Source organism: Apostichopus japonicus, chromosome 2 (assembly GCF_037975245.1).
Source record: "Apostichopus japonicus isolate 1M-3 chromosome 2, ASM3797524v1, whole genome shotgun sequence".
NCBI lineage: Eukaryota > Metazoa > Echinodermata > Holothuroidea > Aspidochirotida > Stichopodidae > Apostichopus > Apostichopus japonicus.
In genome coordinates, this window is record NC_092562.1 from 29,393,579 (window position 1) to 29,417,741 (window position 24,163).

General features: G+C 36.4%; 3 protein-coding genes across 4 annotated transcripts; 1 reads left to right on the top strand and 2 right to left on the bottom strand.

The window, feature by feature from the left end:
• On the bottom strand, window positions 1-882 carry LOC139981174 (uncharacterized). The gene has a single exon (XM_071993375.1). It carries the CDS (start codon window positions 880-882, stop codon window positions 1-3), a length of 882 nt encoding a protein of 293 aa, XP_071849476.1.
• A 7,898-nt stretch (window positions 883-8,780) lies between these two features.
• On the top strand, window positions 8,781-9,758 carry LOC139981334 (pseudopaline exporter CntI-like). Its single transcript, XM_071993672.1, has one exon. The coding sequence runs from the start codon at window positions 8,781-8,783 to the stop codon at window positions 9,756-9,758; it is 978 nt and encodes a 325-aa protein (XP_071849773.1).
• A 4,804-nt stretch (window positions 9,759-14,562) lies between these two features.
• LOC139955361 (CXXC motif containing zinc binding protein-like) lies at window positions 14,563-24,162 on the bottom strand. 2 transcript variants are annotated; one of them, XM_071955128.1, is made up of 7 exons: window positions 24,019-24,162; window positions 22,973-23,056; window positions 21,437-21,493; window positions 20,536-20,617; window positions 19,103-19,212; window positions 17,624-17,686; window positions 14,563-16,111 (listed from the first exon to the last, which is right to left on the bottom strand). In XM_071955128.1, the coding sequence occupies exons 1-7, from the start codon at window positions 24,019-24,021 to the stop codon at window positions 16,031-16,033; spliced, it is 480 nt and encodes a 159-aa protein (XP_071811229.1). In that variant the 5' UTR covers window positions 24,022-24,162; the 3' UTR covers window positions 14,563-16,030. The 2 variants fall into 2 exon arrangements, with proteins under 2 accessions (XP_071811229.1, XP_071811230.1); XM_071955129.1 differs by having other exon boundaries at window positions 22,973-23,052; window positions 24,019-24,159.
• Window position 24,163: the final 1 nt, after the last annotated feature.

Sequence of the window (24,163 nt, forward strand, 5' to 3'; positions counted from 1 at the left end):
TTATGTTAACAATGTGTTTGACACACATTGTTTGATTATTTCAATTGGAAATTGAGGAAATTCTTCGTGAAGCATTGTTTCGATTTCTTCCTTTGTATCCACTCTCTTACTCAGTAGTTTTTGTTGTGGGTCTTCGCTCCATTTCACGATGTTATGTTTCACGCACAAGAAGCAGTTCCCGTTGTAATGCGAAATACGAAGAATTCTATTGAGTTGGTTCGATGGATCAGAAAAATCACGTTCGGTAGTCTCGAAGAAATACGAAACGGTTACCAGGTTGGTAACCTCCATCTCTGCATACCCGAACCAATCGTTTTCATCGCTCCGTGATTGGTGCAACCATTCCACAATGCCGTCTGCTCTCCGCACGAACTTGTACTTTAAAAACGAGACGCGGTATATTTCGGATTCCCTCTCAAAGTTGAACGGGATAGCTGTGAACGTCGGATACACACAGCCAACATCTACTACATGTTTGCTGCCCTGAAATGTCAAGTCATGCACGATGATTCCAACATGTTCTTGACCCAAAACGGTTATTGGGAAAAAGTCCGTTTTATAGCCAAGGGCATCAAGTAAACACTTGAAAAAGGTCTGGGTGGTTTTGCACGTGCCGCCATACTTCTTAAACATGTGTTCTTTGATGAGAGAGAAGGATGGTCTGTGTCTATCCTTCGAGGGAATGCTACATCTATAGACCGATTGAAAGGGTATTGTTTGGTGCATAGTATAAATGAGTTTGTCTAAGAAAGCCAGTTTGTCATCGAGTAGGTTTTGCGAGACGTCGGTTAGGGATAAAACATTTTCAATGAATGAATGAGCCTCTTTTTCGGTAAGATGATACGCAGCAGCTTCTTGTTGGTAACCTTTGACGTCGGACATTTTCTGGGGCCTATAATGTAAGGAAACGATTTGAAAAGAAAATATAGTTTATTTCAAAAGAGAAATGGTAATGTTGATTTTTCCGAACTTATCATTATCATATATTTAGCATTTCACATCTCACACTTTACGTCAAAATCGTAATTCCTTTGATGTTTTTTCAATATACGACAAAGTGCAATTTTCATGTTTGTACCGCTTTACGATGTGTGAGTCATGAATTTGATGTCCCTTCTACACTTCCGTAGAAGAGGAACTTTCATTAAAGGATTGTTTTAGGTGTTTGACATGTCTATTTTGTATGAAAAAGCACAAAAAGACAAAAAGAACAGTGAAGAAAATACCATGATAGCATGCTCTGTTAAGGAGATAAGACACTTTGAAGATATCAAAATTTCTTTGAAAACGACTGGTGTAGAAAGACTTACTGTGAGGGTGTGACGTCACATCCTCACTTCCTTAACATTTTTGAATATATTTCTTTAAAAATTATTTACATTTTTTACCACATTTGAAAATAGTATAATCAAAAATTCTTCAGATGTTTAATCTCAAATACTTCCTTTGACAAATATGAGATCTCCTGACATATCTTTTGGTTCAAAGTCATGAAATCTCACAAAATATTTAGAGAAAAAAACAAAGACTTTTCAGGAATGTGAGGATGTGATATCACAGCTAGTCAGATTTCAGCAGTTTCTACACAATCTGATAAAACTTTACACTTGAATATCTCTTTAACCGAAAAAGATATTTGAACAGTTTTTTTCACCATTGTGTTTCTTTTATTGTTCTCTTTCATATAACATAAACATGTATGACAACAGAACCAATCCTTAATTACAAACTGGAACGATAAAGCTGTATGGAGAGTCGATGACAGAACTTGTTATCGTGTAATGCACTACTAAGAAATAACTTTTCTGCATCCTGGCGACAAGCGAGATTCTTAATGTTTCAGATCATTACAAGGGCTGCGATGTACTTGCATAGTTAAGTATAGTTCGCTCTTGTTGTACACTATTTTTACATCTGTAGTCCTGTCATGCAATGTCTTCAAAGTGTACCTCTGCAGCGTAACCGTTTTACTAACGTGAATTCGACCCATCAGAGTTTCGTAGAACATTGGTTAGCCATAGAATTCTATCATTATTATTATGTTACACTTGTATAGTGTCAACAATATGACAGTGTGGCAGTATCAAAGTCCAATTTAGACCTCTGTCACCAAACGGAAGTGTTGAGATTCGTGAAAAGTAACTGTAACGAGATGTCATCTAACGCAAGCATTTACCGACAAGCGTTAGTTAGGAAATTACATATTGAAGAAACATTATATTTGACTACTGCTTGATCTAACTAATATTTCTGTTTTGCTGTTTGCGGATCGTTTTGTCCGTCAATTGAATCGTATCAATATTTTGGAAAAACTTCATAGCTTCAATTGTAAGAACATAAAGGGACTCACATCACTAATTGGATTTATGTATTATTTGAAAGATTATTTTCATTAACAAAGCTGTGTACTTCATAGAAATATTTTGGAAGGTAAGTTGATAAAGTATTGGCTGCTTTGGTATAAATATTTGGATTTATCTATAAGCTTATTTTGACTTGAATCGATTTTGCGTCGATATTTATTGTTTTTCTCTGTCTACATGTACAAGTATGTCTTTTGATTGTCCGTTGTATGCATTATTCACGAGCAGTACGGAGCAAATGAAGGAATAAAGAAACATCATTTGATTGTGGCGTGTTCCTTAACAATCAGCGTCATTAAATTACCATCATCATCACATGCTTAACAAGAACGTAAGTATAAAATTGTTCCTGGTAGCTTGCTTCGTTTCCGATGATATTACTTCAGACAGCAACTTAATGCATATGCTCAGTCATGCATAGCAACACCCAGGATCTCTGAATGCAAATTTGCAAATATTGAAATGCAAATATTTATCTACTGTTAATTATCGGATCGGAGTTCTTAGAAACGAACTTTTTTAACATTATCTGTAATGTATACTTTGCAATCCCAAATCATGGTAAACAAAGAACGAAACGTGGATGTAAGACTAATTAAATTTGACTTATTAAATACCACAATGTGTATCGAGAAATGTAACTCCATATGGGAATCAACATGAAAGTTACGTGAAATTATTTCCCCTTTCGTTGTTTCACCAATAAGTAACCCATCCCCGAAATATGGTTGGAAGGCAACAGGATACCTGCAGATATCTACTAAATTACTTTTAACTTGAAGTCTCATAAAAACAGAGCAAATAAGGTATTTACAAATATAAGCCTATATATATATATATATATATATATATATATATATATATATATATATATATATATATATATATATATATATATATATATATATATATATATATATATATATATATATATATATATTTATATATATATATATATATATATATATATATATATATATATATATATATATATATATATATATATAAATATCGCAAGTGTTTACATACTTACCAATTTTCAAGTTTACTGCATGATTTCGTTATAACCCAGAACTATTGATATGATATTGAAAGGGTTTTCACAGCCTAAAAAAGCAGAAACGCGACTATTAAGTGACTTTATTGCTGAAATTTAATTTTAGTGTGAAGGTCAATTCTGTTTTGTTAGTTCAATATATGTGTTTTCCAATTAAAGTTAATGTGAACTCAACAGTATCTAGTGAAATTAATATTCCACTTGTCGAAATGATTAAGCGCGTAAGATAAAAGAAAATTCCGTTTCGAAATGTTTTGGTTTTTGAAGATTGTATTGATTAACTCATTAACTCGTAGTTCTACAACATTTCCAAACGTCTGCATAACATTATACCAGTCAGCTGTTGTTCATTCTTAATATCGCATTGATGAACAACTTTAATGCAGATAAAGCGAGATAAAGGTGAGAATAAGGTCTGAAACTTGCCAAATAGGGGAATATGTATATCCATGGAGACATTCCTTAACTATGCACGTAAGTAAACGATATATGCGTAAAATAAAATCTTGAACTTTATCTTAGTGGATTGAATATAAAATAAATTTTAAGGATTAAGATAATATCGATCGAATAAACCTACCCAAATATTCGAGTTAGAGAGTCCGTTTACTAAAATATCAATCCTGGAATGATAAGAAAAGTTAAAGTAATTGTTACCTGTCTCACTGTCGAAGTAACGTCTCTTCTCTTTCAATAGTTACTTTAAAATCGCTGCTGAACCTCTGTGCGGAACATGAACGTTTGAAGTGGCTGCACATTAAAAACCGAGACTAAGAACGTAACAGGTAGTTCAACTATGTATTGTAATCATATAATCTCTTCTTGAATGGATTTTATGCCGAATATAATAATTAAACAGAGGATTGGTCTTCCGATTGGGTTATGCATATTCATTGTTAAATGCTGACTACATGATTGGACAGTCTATTCCTCGAAGTGTGAAAGGTGTAGCATGTTGAGGTCAGAAATGCTTCGTAAATCAGCGATAACTACTAACCAGCATCAAGTCAGCAAATATAATTACATAGTTTGTGAGTTGACATGATTGAACTCCCTGAGCCTTGGGTACAGGGTACATATAACAGTTCTAGCCAAGGGGGTGGGGGTCTGTGAAAGTAAGGCTAGGGAAACTACGGCAATTACACATATTTTCGAAATTCCAATAAAAATGAAACGTCCCAATTTATTTCTGTTGAATTTATTCTCAGTCCCCTTCGTCTCTCAATGTCAATGTAATGTTATCAATAAGTTCTAGAACTTGAACTGGAGCAAATGAAAACAATTATTATGAGACTCTTCTGATTAAAGAACTTATCGGGATCTCAGAAAAGTTTCCTTTGCTTAGAATTTTGGCCTGAAGCCTTAGTAGTGAAGCCAAGATCTTTCCGAGAAGCTCCACCTACGTGCGTACCAAACATTTATGACCAAAATTACTTTAAATAACTGGGGAACAGATAACATTACTTGCTAAGGGCGTGATGGGGTGGAGGTGGGGGCGGGGCGGAGAGATCTTGGAAAGTAAGGCTATGAAAACCTAGAAATTACACAGATTTTCCAAACTCCAATAAAGAATGAAAAGTCCCAATTCATTTCTGTTGATTTATTCTCAGTCTCTTTCGTCTTTCAATGTCAATGAAATGTTATCAATAAGTTGTAGAACTTAAACAGGAGAAAATTAAAAAACAAAATAACACGAGACCCTTTTGAGTAAAGAGCTTATCGGGATCTCAGAATGGTTTCCTTTGCTTAAGTTGAATGTGATCTTGCATAAGGTTAATCTAAACATAATGCCAGCATAAAAATACAGCACTAGTCAACCGATTTAAGTGAGCCATTAAACGTGCGTGCATTGCCGTGAATGTCGAAATAAAGGATTAAATAGACATAATGTCAGCATACAAATACTGCATTTGTCAACTGATTGATGTGGATCATTAAATTCTGCATGCAGATGCTGTGAATGTCGTAAATCAATTAAAGCGAGTGTCTAGGCATAATGCCAGCATAAAAATACTACACTTTTCAGTTTTAAACTGATTTAATTGAACCTTTAAAGGAATAACGAAGGCAGGGACCATATTTATAAAATGAAATACCCTCCTGAAATCTGTTGCACAAACAGGGTGGTACTAAATCTATTGTAAAACAAATAATCAGATTTGTATTCAACATGACACTTTTGAGATTATAACCTGTCAAAGATGACCCCTTTTTGTACAGAGCAACTTTGCAACCTCATTAATTAATATTGAGAAAAGCTAAAACCCTGAAATTTGGTATATTGTACAAACTGTATGTTTATAATTAAACCCAAAAGACCTTACAGTTCTCACATGGCTAAGTTGTAATCAAATGTCATCAAAAACCCTTCGTTATGTTGAATCGCAGAACAAACTAGCTACGTCAGAGCTGCACAAATTGCAAACATATAATTTACAGGAAGCATTGTAATCATTATTTTGTATTGTTTGCACTGGACATATAACCTCTTAAAGAATCAAGTATCCTGAAGCAATCGTTTGTAGAGGTCGGGTGGGAGAGAGAGACAGTCAAAGAAGACATGACACAACCAGAGTCAGAGCTGAACTGCCTTGTATTTTACTTTACATGTCACACCCGGTGTACTGTAGCAGTACCACCTTTACATTATATCTACATTACAACAAGGCACGAGAACAATATACAATTACATAACAGAGAGACAGTCAAAGAAGACATGAAACAGTCAAAGAAGACATGACACAACCAGAGTCAGAGCTGAACTGCATTGTATTTTACTTTACATGTCACACCCGGTGTACTGTAGCAGTACCACCTTTACATTATATCTACATTACAACAAGGCACGAGAACAATATACAATTACATAACACACATTTCACATATATACAGATGTACCTCTACAAGTTTAGGAGCAATTTCTCACTTAAAATTGCATTGATATTCAATCAAATTGATTAGTTTACATTTCAGAAACAAAAATATTGTCGCATACCTATACCGACTGTAGAACCACAGATGATTTAGCATAGCTTTAAAACAGATGATCAAAATAATATACAAGAAAGGCCTAGTTTCATTTTAGACAGTAGGCTAGTGCCACATATATGCAACCACGAATGTTTTATTCCCAGTCATTTTCATAGGCCTAGGTGATCATTTATAATTGACAGCGGTGTGCTGCCCAAGCCTATATTATAGGCTACATCCTAGTCCAAGGCCTGGGCTAAACTTCGATTTAACCTCAGATTCAGGATACAGGCCTAGGATATCAACATTCACATCCGAAGGTTTTTAACAACACACGGGCATAAGTTATAAATTTGGCCTAAGCTTATTTACTACATGTAGGCTACACTTGCGTTCCTACCGTTAGCATATAAATTAGTCATTAGAGGCTGCTACACTCAATACGGCCGGCAAAAGGACAGATTGAACTTCCTAGTGTTGCAAATATAGTAATTGGATTATAATTTCTTCTTCTTATATAAATAATGAGGATTTCTTCAATCTAAGGTACAGTTTATTTATAATTTGTAACAATAGGTAGAGGCATGCGTCGCCTGTACAGTTAACGTATTATTAATAGTCATGCAATAGATATAACTGAATGATGACATATTCTTGCTATATCTATAATGGGGATTTACTCAATCTAAATTACTGTTTATTTGTATTTGTAATAATAAGTAGAGGCATGCGTCGCTTGTAACAGTTAATATATTATTAATACAATAAATATAACTGAATTATGACATATTCTTGCTATATCAATAATGAAGATTTCCTAAATCTAAATTACTGTTATTTATATTTTGGTAATAATAGGTAGAGGCATGCGTCGCTTGTAACAGTTAACATATTATTAATACAATAAATATAACTGAATGATGACATATTCTTGCTATATCAATAATGAGGATTTACTCAATTTCAATTACTGTTAACTGCAGTTTTGGAATAACCAGAGGCATGCATCACTCATTGCGATTAACATATCATGACTAGTCATATAAAATATGTATCGGAACGGTGATATATTATTGTTATATCAGCCATGCATGTGTTCCCTCAATTTCAGTTCGTTCCTCATACGAAGTCTCTATGCTTGAAATCTTGGAAATAATTGTATGGTGTTAACATAAAGGTGACATTATTCGCTTCCAAAAAGTGTTTTCTAGGCGATTCGTTTTGTTAGTGAGGTGTGTAAGACTGTAGTTCTAACATGTCTTGGGTAACATTGAATTACCCTAAAGTTGTTTTCCGCCATTGAGTCATACATACAGTAGAAGGTAAGAAAATCTGCTGCACAATTGCTGTAAAAAAACTAAAATTAAGAAATTTGTCACCTTGCCTCCTTTGCAGAGTAAAAACAACATGCTTTTACAACTACGTTTTCAAGTTGTTGGTAGGTAGCGCTGGAGGATGCCTTTGAGATTACTTGGCTGGGCCAGACAGATGTGAAAGTAACAACAATTAAAGTTTCATTGACTTGGGGAATTAATCATTGTAGCCCAGAAATCGGGGCACAATCGCCATTTTTGTACTGCATGAGCTGAGATGTTATGACGTCCTGGGATGGTGCGCAAGGAGGGTTTCCAGCTGCCATCCCCAATTCTAATAAGAAATTGAGGATGATATGCAAAATGGTGCTATATTTTGCATCATTTCAAAGTAAAGGTTTTTTCCGTACATACATTTTTTACATATGATTTACTTTGTGTAATAGCAACCCAGATTATATTATTCCCATAAAACAAATTATCGTCAGTCGGCGATGATTATATTGTTTGCTCTAAAGCCAAATGGAGGTACACAAGGGCTCAAAGAAGCATTTAGCAGACCATGAGAGGATCCCTAAGTAACTTTTATCCGACCATTTGTATTGCTATTTTATCAATGCGTCGAGGCAGCGCCATGATAAACATGGGCGGCAACGAACTAATTCAAAGGATGAACACTTCGTTGCATTTCCTTCCTATTTCAACACTGTCAATTGCAAAGCAATAATCCATCATGGTTCTTCTATACCTAGAATGGTTTCCAAACTGGTAAAAAAAAAATCGATCAATAGTTATAGTTTTGTTTTAATTAGCTCTGCCTGATTTATAAACGTCTATAAATTAATTCAATTGGCTAACATGATGCTTATATTTAATGTAGTAACGTTCTACATATACCCGTATAGTTATATATTTGCCTTGTGCATATAAACCGTTGTTGCAACATAATTCGTATAACCACGTAGGCCTACAACTGTGGTAATTGTCATGAAAAACATGGTAAAGAGGCCAATAAGGTTTTCTCTTTCAATTCATGCTTGATTATTGTCATCTAACATCACTAAACCTGCTGCAGTCATGTCAAGTCAATATTGTCGGCTAACGGACCAAACGGTAAATCTCTATGACGGCTTGCTTCACCGTCGCGGAATTGTCTTAACTCTGCTCGGTTCTGTCTGCTACAGTGTCTCCGACATTTTGATATTTAAAGTCAGTGGCACAGTTCCCTCTGCAGTTATATCTGCGTGGATCTCATTCGTGGAACTAGTCCTCAGTATGGTCTATATTCCGTTCTTGTGCCAGTCTTGTTTGCAAGTTCAGGAGTGGAAGACAATCCTACTGTTGGTATTTGGTGGCTTCATCACTGCCGTTGCTGATATTTCATACTGCTTAGCTAATGTCATTATATCTCCTGGTCGGTCTATCACCCTACATTACACTTCAACGATATTTACTACTATCTTAAATTTCATCTTTCTCCGGGATCAGTTTTACGTTAGCGACGTCATCTTTGCCATTCTTTCCTGCATCGGTGCAGCGCTTACTGTTTCGACGCCATTTTCGTCTGGAAACGATGCAGCAGGTTATCAAGTTGGTGTGGCACTAGCACTCGTAAGTGCCATTGGCTATGCGGCAACAACCGTATCTGCTGCGTACATCAGTGATACAGTTAACCCGTTGTTGGTCCTTTTAACGATTGGCCCAATCACTTTACCCTTCAACGGTATACTGTGTGTATATTTCCAACTCTCGACTTTCTTTTACTCAGCACCGGTGACCCTGAATCTTTTGTCGGTAGGACTATTTTGGTTTTTAGGATCTGGTTTTCTGTTGGTAGCAGTGAAATATGAACGGCCAACTGTAGTCGCTGTTGTTATGACAACACAAGTCATTTTCGTTACCATCGGTCAGTGGCTATTTCTCGACATTGTGACGTCATGGATGGATTGTATAGGGATCTTCTTAATATGCGTCGCCTGTGTTGGAGGTGCAACTATGAAGCGAGAAAGCACATCGTCTTCAGGACACGATAACACTTCTAGTGACGCCTACTGAAAATGTAAGCAAAATATAGTTCAATCATGTGGTCAGGCTCTTTTTTACTACAAATGAACTATGTTCGGAACAAAATAAAACCATTTAGCCAAAGTTGCGATACGTACGCTATATGACACTTGCAATATTTGAGAGAATCTGCGCGGAGTAAGATGGGATACGAAGTCGAATCCAGTACCGTTCGCACTGCAAAATGTGTTACCAGCTCTCCTTGGTTTCGATGAATCTATGCTGCATGAATAGGTGGGCGCATACTCGTTAGTCTGGATCTAAGAACAATTTCTTTAACTTTTGCTTTTTTCTTTTTAGCCGGTACCGCGGCAGATTTTGGTTACATTTTACGACAATGGCAGTGCTGAATTGTGTTTACAAGATATATTCAAACCATGGCAATTGGTTCAATTATTGTCTGGGTTTCTTAATATATATTCTCTTGATATAAAGACTATAGTGTACGGTGATGTCATGTTTAGTTTTGGGATGGGATAGGGTGGGGAGAGGATGCGAGGGGGGATGATGTCACCAAAATCAAAGAATCACAGAAATAAAGAGAAGAGATAAGGCTTCATTTCGAGTAGGCAGGTTTGGTTACTTAACTGTAACGAAATTGTACAATGTGGAGTGTTAGCGTCCACGACACTTGGGACCTTAGATCAAAGGAATGCCAACAGCTGCATCCCCACCACACCAAACACAAATTGTGTGTAAAACTACTTTGCATTGGTTTGTACGTGATAAATTCAAAGAAAACGTTTGTAACTACAAAATATTCCACATTATGATGCTTACAAGCGACATGTCGCAAAATATTGTTTGAAAATTTGATATGAAAATTCCATAAAATATCGAACCTCAGGTATATTTGTACAGTAGCATATATGTATTCACAAGAATGTCTACTTTCATGGTCAAATTACCGTTTTTTAATTTCACCAAACCTCAAATAGCCCATGCAGAGGCATGTTAAACTTCTTTTTTTTAATTTAAATTTGTCCAAGAATTAAGTCAGAAAGTGGTACATTAGAGAGAGTTCCACTGGGCTCTATTGATCACTACAAACAAATTAATAATTAATACGCACTTTTGGACACCGGAGATATGACTAAGTCACTGATAAAGGTTGCCCAATATACAAATCTTGAGTAGAACGTTGCAATGTTCCTATACATGGAAGACAGTCACATCTATGCATGCACTGCCAATCGATGGAGTTTTCTTTAACTGATTGAGCTTACCTATCAGTTCTGTCAACAACCAATTAACTAATAAAAATTGTCATATAATGAATGAACACTGTTTGCTTTATTTAATTCATTGTGAAACATCTCGACGACTTACGACTAAATATCACTCTTCCTAAACTTGTGTGGTACAGCACTGACAATGAGTTCATTTCTTTGACCTTGTACCGTTACACAGATAATCTCATCACCTCCTGTTGCTCGGAGCGTGACGAGGACCAGATCTTTGAACGGACATGAATCTTTGAAAAACTCTCTCATCTTCAGATTCCTGCATGTGATGCATCAGACCTATTCAACAGTATTGTATATAATGCCCCATCACCTGCATGCGATGCATCAGACCTATTCAGCAGTACTGCATATATAGCCCGATCACCTGCATGTGATGCATCAGACCTATTCTACAGAATTGTATATGACACCCCATCACCTGAATGCGATGCATCAGACTTATTCAACAGTACTGTATATAATGCCCCATCACCTGCATGTGATGCATCAGACCCATTCTACAGTATTGTATATGACACTCCATCACCTGCATCCGATGCATCCGACCTATTCAGCAGTACTGCATATAATGCCCGATCACCTGCATGTGATGCATCAGACCTATTCAACAGTATTTTATATGACACCCCATTACCTGCATGGAATGCATCAGACCTATTCAACAGTACTGTATATAATGATCCATCACCTGCATGTGATGCATCAGACCTATTCAACAGTACTGTATATAATGCCCCATCACCTGCATGTGATGCATCAGACCAATTCTACAGTATTGTATATGACACCCCATCACCTGCATGCGATGCATCAGATCTATTCAACAGTACTACATATAATGCCCGATCGCCTGCATGCGATGCATCAGACCTATTCTACAGTATTGTATTTGACACCACATCACCTGCATGTGATTTATCAGACCTATTCTACAGTATTGTATATGACACTCCATCACCTGCATGGGATGCATCAGACCTATTCAACAGTACTGTATATAATGATCCATCACCTGCATGTGATGCGTCAGACCTATTAAACAGTACTGTAAATAATGCCCCATCACCTGCATGTGATGCATCAGACCTATTCTACAGTATTGTTTATGACACCCCATCACCTGCATGCGATGCATCAGATCTATTCAACAGTACTGCATATAATGCCCGATCGCCTGCATGTGATGCATCAGACCTATTCTACAGTATTGTATATGACACCACATCACCTCCATGTGATTTATCAGACCTATTCTACAGTATTGTATATGACACCCCATCACCTGCATGGGATGCATCAGACCTATTCAGCAGTACTGCATATAATGCCCCATCACCTGCATGTGATGCATCAGACCTATTCAACAGTACTTTATATGACACCCATCACCTGCATGTGATGCATCAGACCTATTCAACAGTACTGCATATAATGCCCGATCACCTGCAAGTGATGCATCAGACCTATTCAACAGTATTGTATATAATGACCCATCACCTGCATGTGATACATCAGACCTATTCAACAGTATTGTATATGACACCACATCACCTGCATGTGATGCATCAGACCTAAGTTCAACAGTACTGTATATAATGACCCATCACCTGCATGTGATGCATCAGACCAATTCTACAGTATTGTATATGACACCCCATCACCTGCATGCGATGCATCAGATCTATTCAACAGTACTGCATATAATGCCCGATCGCCTGCATGTGATGCATCAGACCTATTCTACAGTATTGTATATGACACCCCATCACCTGCATGTGATGCATCAGACCTATTCAGCAGTACTGCATATAATGCCCCGTCACCTGCATTTGATGCACCAGACCTATTCAACAGTACTGTATATGACACCCCATCACCTGCATGTGATGCATCAGACCTATTCAACAGTACTGCATATAATGCCCGATCACCTGCAAGTGATGCATCAGACCTATTGTACATGACATCCCATCACCTGCATGAGATGCATCAGACCCAATTCAGCAGTACTGTATATAATGCCCCATCACCTGCATGTGATGCATCAGACCTATTCAACAGTACTGTATATGACGGCCCATCACCTGCATGTGATGCATCAGACCTATTCAACAGTACTGTATATAATGACCCATCACCTGCATGTGATACATCAGACCTATTCAACAGTATTGTATATGACACCCCATCACCTGCATGTGATGCATCAGACCTATTCAACAGTACTGTATATGACGGCCCATCACCTGCATGTGATGCATCAGACCTATTCAACAGGACTGTATATAATGACCCATCACCTGCATGTGATACATCAGACCTATTCAACAGCATTGTTTTTGACACCCCATCACCTGCATGCGATACATCAGACCTATTCAACAGTATTGTATATGACACCACATCACCTGCACGTGATGCAACAGACCTATTCAGCAGTATTGTATATGACACCACATCACCTGCATGTGATGCATCAGACCTACTCAACAGTACTGTATATGACACCCCATTACCACCAGATTATTTCAATAGACACAATCGGCGACCGGCGTCACGTGACCTATAGTGGGTATACAATGTAAACAAACCAAGTGCGGTGTATGGCAATAACATGGCGTCAGCCGAGTGCCACTGTTGTAAGGGTCATGATTCTTGTTGCATTTGTTGGTTACATCACGATTTCAACCATTCTAAATCCATCGGAAGTGTGCCCAGTGTCAACGGCCAAACTTTGTCGGAATGGTTTGGCAAAGCTCCTAAAAACAGTGGCACAAAATCCTGGAAGTTTTTCAAGGAGAAAGTAAATAAGAGAGTAAAAGAGCCAACAGAGTCTTTCTTCAAAGCAGTATTTTGCAGCAGAAATTTAGGCAGCATACGATCGGTTTCACATGGGCAAGCCAATGAGAAAACTGCGAGGAATGTGTACGCAAAGGAATGTGCCAAACAAATCAAGAATTTCAGAGTTTTCGAGAGTGGGCTTCTTGTAAATCCAGATATGCCGCATCTTGGGGCAACACCAGATGGCAAAGTGTATGATCCATCCATGGAGGAGTGGTTTGGACTGTTGGAGATAAAGTGTCCACTTGTTCAGAAAGAACTTTCTCTCGAGGAAGCTGTATCCTCGAAAGGTTTCTATTTAAAGAAAGGACACACTAACATGTATTCCCTCATGAAAAATCATCCTCATGGGTATTACGATCAGGTCCAAGGACAATTAGCAATCTCAGGGTTATCAGGGTGTGACTTTGTTGTATATTTAAGTGATTCACATGAGATGGCAGTAATAAGGATACTGTTTGATGAAGAATATTGGAATAGTTTGTTAAGTAAATTGAACAATTTTTATGTTAAGTCTCTTCCATTTATCAGATCTCTGTCAACATAGAAAAGAAAGTGGAAAACAATCTGATTTCTGTGTTTAATCCATTCCATTTATCAGATCTATGTGAAAATGTGCTTTAAAAAAAAGAAAGCTGTATATATGTCTACTACAGTTGTATTTATTTGACAAAATAAATAAATGAAAACCAGGTTGACACCGAACAAACAGTATATATTATTGTAAGTTTAATTCATGTATTCAACACAATAACTATCATGTACTGAATAGAGTATACCATCTACAGTATGTCATCTACAAAAACAAATTCTTTTCAACACTACCTTGAGTTGATAGAATAATGTATGATGCCTGGCAAGAGGTAAATTATTGCAGTTACAAGAAAACATCCTATAATTTGACTAAATAATACATGCAGAAATGTTGGCCTAGCCGGCTGAATTTCTTCATGTGTAATCTGGGGGGGGGGGGGGAGCTGCTCTGACAAAGACAAATAAAAAAGATGACAATATCTGTGTTTTTATCTGTGATGGTTAACTTTATGAGTGTACGCATGACCACCCCCCCCCCCCAAAAAAAAAAAATATCCTTGATCTGCCCCTGGTATAATAAATACAACATGGAAACATAATCATTTAACTTTTAAGGCAATGAATGGCAGTAAATTAACATTAACAACAATCTTTATAACATATTTTTTCCTTTGAAGGGTGATCAGAAACTTATTCAATTTAAAATTCCATATGTTAGTTAAGCCAGCAACATTGTTCAAATGTTGTCAAAAGAAAAGGAAAAGTGCAAAGAATGACTTTGATTGCATAAGTTGCTGCTGATTTCTTGTGAACACTTACCTACCATCTGTTACTTTTTCATAAACACTTTATGACTTGATATGCTTTCTCTTCTACATTACGCATTAATCATGACAAACTGAAAGGAATTGAGTTGCCTTTTGTTGCTTCACTTTTCATTGTTTGATACAACAAACCCCCGTGCTTAAACACTGCGCACATGTCGCGCGATGGTTTGTTATGATTCTGTACCCACTATACGTCACGTGACCACCGCTGCTCGGAGTCGCCGATTGGGTCTATTAGTCATGTGCTTGTTCTTGCAGTTCCTGATGAGGTCATGTGACACAAACTTACACAAATATCACAATAAACCCGATGAAAATAACAGGAAGTATTTCTCCACTGTGGTCTTGTTTTCTGTGAGCGACTTTTGTTTGTAGCTTCATGTCCCATTTTATGATATTCGATGATATATAAGACTTATTTCAATTTATTTTCTTCCATATTTCTGAAATCTGTGAGGAGATTTAATGAACCTCATTTCAGTACAGTGCAGGCATCAAATGGTATGATCTGAGAATTCATAGTTGCAAAACATGTAACTGCTATAATATTAGCATATGTAACCGCCTGATGTCACTGTTCTTAGATAGCACAGATAACGCTTCAAACTAGATACCATAGTAAAGAGGTTTCTCTTCTTGCTTCATGCCGAACAGTTTGACAGATTTATATCTGATGGAAACAACTTTACAAAGAGATAACAACTGGCAGATCAGAAATAATCAGTTACGATACTAATTCTGTGATATGAATCCACTGGCCGATATGAGCCATTCTTTGGTGATCTTTCTCTTTCCTTGAATAACATGAAAAGTCTCATTTTAAGTTGACAAATTTACTTTCAAATTCATAAATCCCGACTGACTCCTTGCTCTGTTCATCATAGTCCACCCATTCCTGGAAAGTAAAAAAAAAACATTTACCGACATTACTTCTGCCAACAAGAATGATAACTGCATAAAAACCTTTAACCAGCAATCTGAAAAAATCTTCAACCCAACAAAGACTTCGGGAGAACAGACTTTTTAATTAGTTGCTTCAGTGAAACAATGACAGCTTTTTTACAGATCAAAATTACATTGACATCTAGAATACATATTTTACTATCAATGAATACATACGGTGGCTAGGAACATAATATCTTGATAAAGTTCACCAACGTACAGCAAGAACATTCATGGCAAATTAAAAATTCAGTTTGCACACCAAATAACAGAATTGATTGCTATAACTCTTATCTGCATAGCTGGTTGGTTGTCACGGTAACTACATGAATCTCTTAATTAGACTTTGAGTGAAGTAATCTCTTTTATCTTCTTACAAGAGATGTTTAATACAATGTGGGTAATTCTGCTTTCTATCTCGTTTTGTTGTCATGTCAATAAATCAGGTAGAAGTTAGCAGTCACTAACAGCACAACCAATCAAACATGTTCTTCTAAAGAATAGAGGGCAGCAATCCTAAATAACAACTACTTGTAATAATCAAAGGTAATATATGTCATAATACAACAGTGAGGTATCTCTTTCTCTGTGAATTTTATATTGTTTGGTTAGCATGATTCAGACTTCATGCCCATAACAATTTACAGTCTGTAGAATTATTCCCTATTGGCTTCACTCTCTTTACTGGTCAGGAAGAAGACACTTCATTGTTCATGAAAATATGTTCGGAACAAATATGATGCTTATTCAAGTTCTGGTATTAAATTCTTTTTGGTTACTTGTTACAGGAGTCTGCCACATCTGCACATCGCTCCTCTTGGATGTATCAACGATGTGATACATAAACATCTTAGGCAAATCGTAGATTTAACACTTTCACGGGAGAGATGCATAGGTCTTGTCTATTTTGTTTCGGATGTTAACCTTACTTTAAACAGTGCAATGTTCTATTATCCTGGAGTGTAAAAGGGTGAATGTGGTAAACAGTTAAATAGTGTTTGCAAAACTTAAGGATGATGCCCAACCAGCAACTTTGCCAATGTAGCAGATTCACTCAAGCTGATACATTGAAAGCAGTGGAATCCCTCTCAAGCAGAAATAATCAGCACTTTATGTGTAAAACAAAGGTGCATGGTTAGGTTTGAGCTCATCCATGGGTACAAGTAGGCCTACATGTAGTGTATATATGTAGTGCACATCACACAGATAGCTAACTGCTATATAGTAAAACACCCAGTATATATGTGTTTAAATACTGATTGAAAGCCATCCCCTTATCACTGGGTTATCAGGATATCAACCACAGAAATTAGGAGAGAATCAGATTTCAAAATCCATTAGGAACTGGTCATACTAATTGTGAGGTACAAACATTGGTATATGTCCAACAAACCCAACTTAAAAGTTGATTTCACCCGATGGTTATTCCATCATTTATCAACAGCATGTTCAGATTCCGACTTACATTTTCACCCAAGTCAACCTCAAACTTAGAAGATGATTCTGCTCCTTGACACACAAATCCAACCTACAAGTTAAAGAGAAACAAAGGATTCAACAATTAACAATCTGAAAAATTGATAGAATTGCAAAACAAAATTTAACGTTATTAGATTCTTCTCAAACAAACCCTTGAATTCATGAAGAAATGTCCTTTAACCAACGACTGTACCTCATATCCTGTTATTACTTATTTTATTAACCTTATTGTGTCCCTTACTGAACCCTATCATGTCCTTAAAGGGAGTGAAGACTCGCGCACAAAGAAAGGTCTGATGACGGTGATCAGATCTAGTTTCGAATGAGGTGTAACAGAAGTGTTAGACACCACCATCGATCCCAGAAAATACGCACACAGCTTGCTACCATCGGTAATTAGACACTAGTGTACAGTCAATACATACAGGAACGGTCAATACCCACAACACAGTGTACATAGCAGCAATGGACATCTCATGTCTAGATAAAAGATAACAAGGTATCACGTTTCAGTACTGTCTGCGAAAAGAAAAAAACTTCACTTGCAAGCAATGGAAAGTTAACTTTTTCAGAGGGTGGCACATGGTTTGGGGCAAGTTTTCAATGCCTTTAACCAAACACAATATGTCCATTTAATATAGCCTAGTGTGTCCCTTTAATAATGGAGCAAGAACAACATCATGTCCTTGTTATGGACTCTAAAATGCCCTGTAATCAACCTAAACATGTCCCTTACTGAACCCTCTCGTGAGGCTTGACTGCACCTAAGCAAGTCCATGTAATGAGTCCCACCATATCCTTTAATAAACCGTGGCACACACTTAACAGAACTCTAGCATGATATCTTCATGAAAACCCAGGTAAGTTTCTCTACTAGTTTTATGACATTTGCCTGATTTCTTTACTAATTTGGTTCAATTAAATTTTGAGATAACATGCCCTAATATGATATTGACAGTTATACAAACAGGACTGATAAATAGCTCCAATGTACTGGCAGAAAGGGAAGGACACTACAACTCAATTCAATTTTGCAAATTCATAAGTATTTACCTTATTTTCTTCATGTTACCTTACTATAATGATATGAGCACCTTCACTGCCTTTGCAACTTGTAAAGATACACTAAAAGTAGATAATAATGACTTTTTTAGTATAAACCAAAATTATAATTTCCTTGCACAACAAAGTGAATCTAGTTTTAGTCAGAAGTTTCAAAATGTGACATTACACTCATCATCCATTCAAATTGTGATCTGCCTCTAAAAATACCTCTTTCTTCTTTATGAAAAATAATTTGAAATAAAACTATTTCATGGACAGTTCAGTACCTCCTTACTTCATGTTGACATGAACATTGGCTTTGATTTTTAGTTCTCCAGATATAAAGAGTAAAACCTCTCTACAAATGAGCCAAACATGAAATGTATTAATAAAAACTTGGGTTTTTGAAAAGTGTTCTTACCCTTGGCGAATACTCCACAGGGGTCATTCCTCTGCATTCAAAGGACACGATGGTTTTAAATCTATTGCTGTCATCAGCGTTGTAAGATGTTAGAGATTCAGGGATAATAGCTGCAGGAAAGGAAGTCAATGATGTAACAATTTAACGGTAGAACAAAACCGACCATCATCATTAACCAATTAAGAGGGCTTTTCAGAAGAAAGGCAGCTGCCCTCAAAGACTACTGTAGGAACGATCTTACCATACTATCCATTAGTTTATGGTTATACGTGCATGTCCGTTCCATAATTGATTTCAATTTATGTCTCAAACTTTTTTGAATAAATCTTCTATATCGCTAGATGAAACACCACACCTTGATAGATTATGTCATTTCTGAAGGTCCAGATTTCTACATTTTTGTCATTTTTCTATGAGTTTGTATACTTGACGGCAGTTGAATGAGTGAGATCGTTGATCATTGATCATGAAAGAGTGACTAAAAGACATCATTTAATTGTTTGTATCTTTATACAATGTAATAAATAATTTGTAAACAAACAAAGGTGGGATAATTTCCTATTTTTGTTGATGAAGCCTTGAATTCAGAGTACATTCACTGCAGGGCAAAAAAGGCCACATCTCTCAAAAGTTAAGTTAAAAAGGATTTTGAATGATACTGTATCATGTGCAAAGGTGGCATCATAGATCACTGGCAAAGTTCCATGTCTTTGCAAAGAAAGCTCAGTTCTTCTGATAAATACTAACGAACCAGCACCCAGTTTCTAGAGATGTAAATGATATATAGAGATGGATTTTTCAATAAGAGAGCATTGTGGTATATATGTTTGTCCATCCTTGAATTGTCAGCCACTTTGTCAGCCATCAAATTCTTGACCTCTGATAATTGGCATTTTGAGAATATTTCCCACACAAGGAGCTTATTTTTACTGAAGTTTTGTTTTTAAATTGGAAATATCATCAATACTATCATCCCATAATAATGCAAATGATCAACTGTTTCATAAAATTCACATAAATCATGAAAAAGTAAAAAATTGAGAATGCTTCCGATTTCTTCATTTGTTTGAATAATGTGCCTGGTGGACAAAATAATGAGAGCCCCATGGAGGAATTAATTACTCCAAAGTCAATTTATGGTCATTCACATATCTGTCCAAGTATCTTTAGTGGTGTTGGGGGCCAACTCAGGCCCCTGTGAAAAATATGAGGCCCCTCCTTAAAGTCTTAACGATTTGACTTTGAATTCTGGGGCTGTAGCCCCCCTCCCCACCCATGCCCCCCCCCCACCTATGTCCCTACCCCCACCATTTCTTGTCAGGCTTGAGTATCTTAACTTTATGAATTAACTTTTGATTAACAAGGGATAGATTTGGTTGAAATTGAAAACTGAACTGCTTTTAGTACTGCAATGCAGACAAACACGATCTTACCTACTGAGTTTTCTCTTGAACAGAGCTTACATTTAGAAACCAAATTTGCTGATCCTCTTCCACCTTTAAGGTCAGTTGTTTCCTGAATGAGTTAGAAAATTGCACAGGTTTAACTAGTGTACAAGAATGAAGTGACGTCTGAAACCATAAAGTTGGCAATGTCCTATACTGCACAACAACAAAAATCTATAGTTGCCATTGAATAAGGGAAATTATCCTTAAAATTCACTTCAATACATTTTATTTATCAAATCAGTGGTGCAGTACAAATAGCAGGGATAGAAAATTGAGTATATTTAACATAATTCATATCATAACAATAGAAAAAAAAAAAAGTATGAGAAATTGAAAATACAGAAATATAACTCTGTAATTGAAATGAATCCAGAGAGGAAGTACCAGAGAAACTTATTCAATGAAATATTAATTTCTCAGTATTATCATTACTTGGATGAATTTTAGTATGAACATGGCATGTAAGACAGGGAGAGACCAGCTCTCAGGGCCCAACGACATGCACTTATTGTAGTCTAAACAGAGACCAGCTCTCAGGGCCCAACGACATGCAGTTAATGTAGTCCAAACAGGGACCAGCTCTCAGGGCCCAATGACATGTAGTTAAACTGTAGTGAAAACAGGATGAGGGCAGTTTTCCAATAAATGCGATCAGAAACTTGCACCCCACATGCTTTCCATTATGCAGCTATCGTTTGTGCGAAGGAAATTTATTTTTCCCCTTGCAAATAAAGAATTTCCAAGTTAACAAGAAAAAAAAGAAGAAAATGGTTTTAATTTTTTATACTGCTATTGAAACCTCGTTAGTTCGAAATTTGGAACAGTTTTCCTTTTCAAGGCTCCAAGAACACAAGTATAAATTAACAATGACATGAAGATCACTTACCGCTAGTGTAATGTACTGAAAAGCAGTGGAGACTTCTTGACAATTACTGCACTGGAACTATCACAAAAAGAGAGGAATTAACTAACATTTATAAGGCAGCAGAAGGTGAGTTCGTGATATCATCAAGATATCACTAACTCACCTGCTTTGGTTTTTATCTTTTTATATAATAAAGTATAGAACAATAGATGTTTATCCACTGATGACAGTAATATTTGGAATAGAAACTAATTCCATGTTGATGACATGATAATGTTAAGAACATTGACAGTTGCATTCCAAATGTATTACATATATCACAAACCAATCACTTTAATATTATAAAACTTTATAAGGAAAGTACAACTTTTGACAAACACATGCTTTGATGACATCACTGACCAGATACTATGATCCACTTAATACTAGAGTAAGAAAGGATTATCATTTGTTAAGTTAATTTATATTCAACCAACCATATATATCCACAATGAAGAGTTACAAGGAGTAAAATATTACGATAGGGTTTTCAGCTAACAGAGTAGAATGTTATTCTCTTCTATATAGCTAGGTTACATTGCAGCCCGGCAAATTTTTCAGGATTATTTCTGGTTGTACCTCGGACAACCAGGTTATACTGTATAGTTGCCTGAATAGCAAATTTGGTTAAATGTCGGGAAAATTGTAATAAAGAACTACCATTATGTATATTTGTAGGAATAGAACACCAATATGTACACTGTAGGAGAGATGTGTAGGTTTGGTGAATAGAACACCAATATGTACACTGTAGGAGAGATGTTTAGGGCTGGTGAATAGAAAACCAATATATGCACTGTAGGAGAGATGTGTAGGTTTGGTGAATAGAACATCGGCTTTGGTGATTTTGATAGGGGCATGAAGTTTGAACATTTGTAGGTAGCATTATATAGTGATTAGACCTCATATACTTCAAGTTATAAACATCCCCTTTAATTCTGGAACACTGTTACCATCCAAGTCACTTTAGTATCTTGAATATACTGTATCAACTTTATATTTTAGATCAGTTGATGACCCTTTGAGTCATTTCTTAGTATTATTTGATTTGTATGACACATTCAAATAATCAACCACAATGCCATGACTACATTTCAATACTTCCTAGTTCTTTGAACTTTACAGACCTCAGCAGTTTAGATTAAGTAGATTCCTTCATTAACTCTCCACCCCCCCCCCCCCGGCACCACCCACCCCAAAAAGGACAAATTAAAATAGAGGTCCAATAGAGGTGTATTCTAAGGCACATTCACTACAAATTAGGTGTAAATGAAATTTGTGCTAATACCTTTGAATTTTGCAAAAATCCCAGACAGACATGTGTTTGCCTCCAACTGAGAAGGGAGGTGGGGATTCATGAAACCCCCTCCCTTCCTTCACCCCCTTCTTCCCTTTGCACATGCCACTGTTTTATAACTTTACAAAGCCTGTCAGTCTTATATAGGAACTTATGAATTAGGACAAACGGTTCACTTTATCTCAGTACTTATAGACACAAATATAGTAGTGCTCACTTACCTTCATATACCACCTGAAATCCATTCCATCAGCTTTCAAGTTTGTCACATTCTCTAAATTAGCCTTCATCTGCAGACCAACTTTCTAGAGAAAGGGAAGATTATGGTGATCAAACATTTATTAACTGGACAACATAGTAGCTCAGGGTAAATCTTAAAAGAAGTTAGCAGTAATCTCAAGAAAACATGAAGAGGAGTTTCCCAGGCCAAAAATTCATTCAGAGTCATTGAACGATGAATAGAAGAAGCATACATGATTATGATTCAAACTGGAAACATGATGATATTTCTTAATTATAGGACATCTCAAAGTTTTCAATATATATGTTTCATGCCTGTTTACATACTGTACTGTTAGCAGATTTAAGATGGTACACCTATATCATGCAGGACCACTCAAGAGATCTCACAATATTGACTGAGCATCTATTATTCTGATGCTAGGATGGATCTCCAAAGTGACCCTGCGTTTTACAGTTACTTGTTAAAGGTTGTAATGTAACTTTGCCTCCAAAACTGAACATGAATGCAGAAAATTGTATCAGCATTGTGTTTCATATTAGTCACATCAATGGTGGTAATTTTTTCCGACTCAGTGCTACAATTTTCAATTACAGCAGATCTTATCATTGAAAAACTCTTTCTTGTGAATACTGGTCCTGTGGAGATGTAGGCCTATGTTCAGTTTGACATGTTGTAATATGAACTGAAGACTGTGCAGGAAGTTACACCAAAGCTGTACTTTATGACCCAAAGAGAGCTGATAACTTCTCTAGATTTCGAACATTACTCAATGAAACACCATATGTTTCCAAAGCGAACATGTTTGATCTCATTGCAAACACCACGAACTAACCTAAGTTTACGTTTGTCCTTAATTTGGGTACTACTGTATCAATAGTACAGTACATGATAATTTGATACTTGCTAGCCCGTGAATGATAACATTAGGCCAACCCTACGGTACGTTAGGGTGTGTGAGATTGAGAAAGTAAAGTCTTTTGGTGACCACACAGGACAATTTGATACGGAACATGAAAACCCTACCATGATGTAAAAGGTGGTGTTTCTGTCTGCCTCTTAAAAATAAATAGCTCAATCAATATATAAGACTGCATGTATGTTAATTTGCGAAATGGCCAAACTTATTCCTCCACGTAACCTAACGTTACAGTACTTAGGCTGCTGTTAA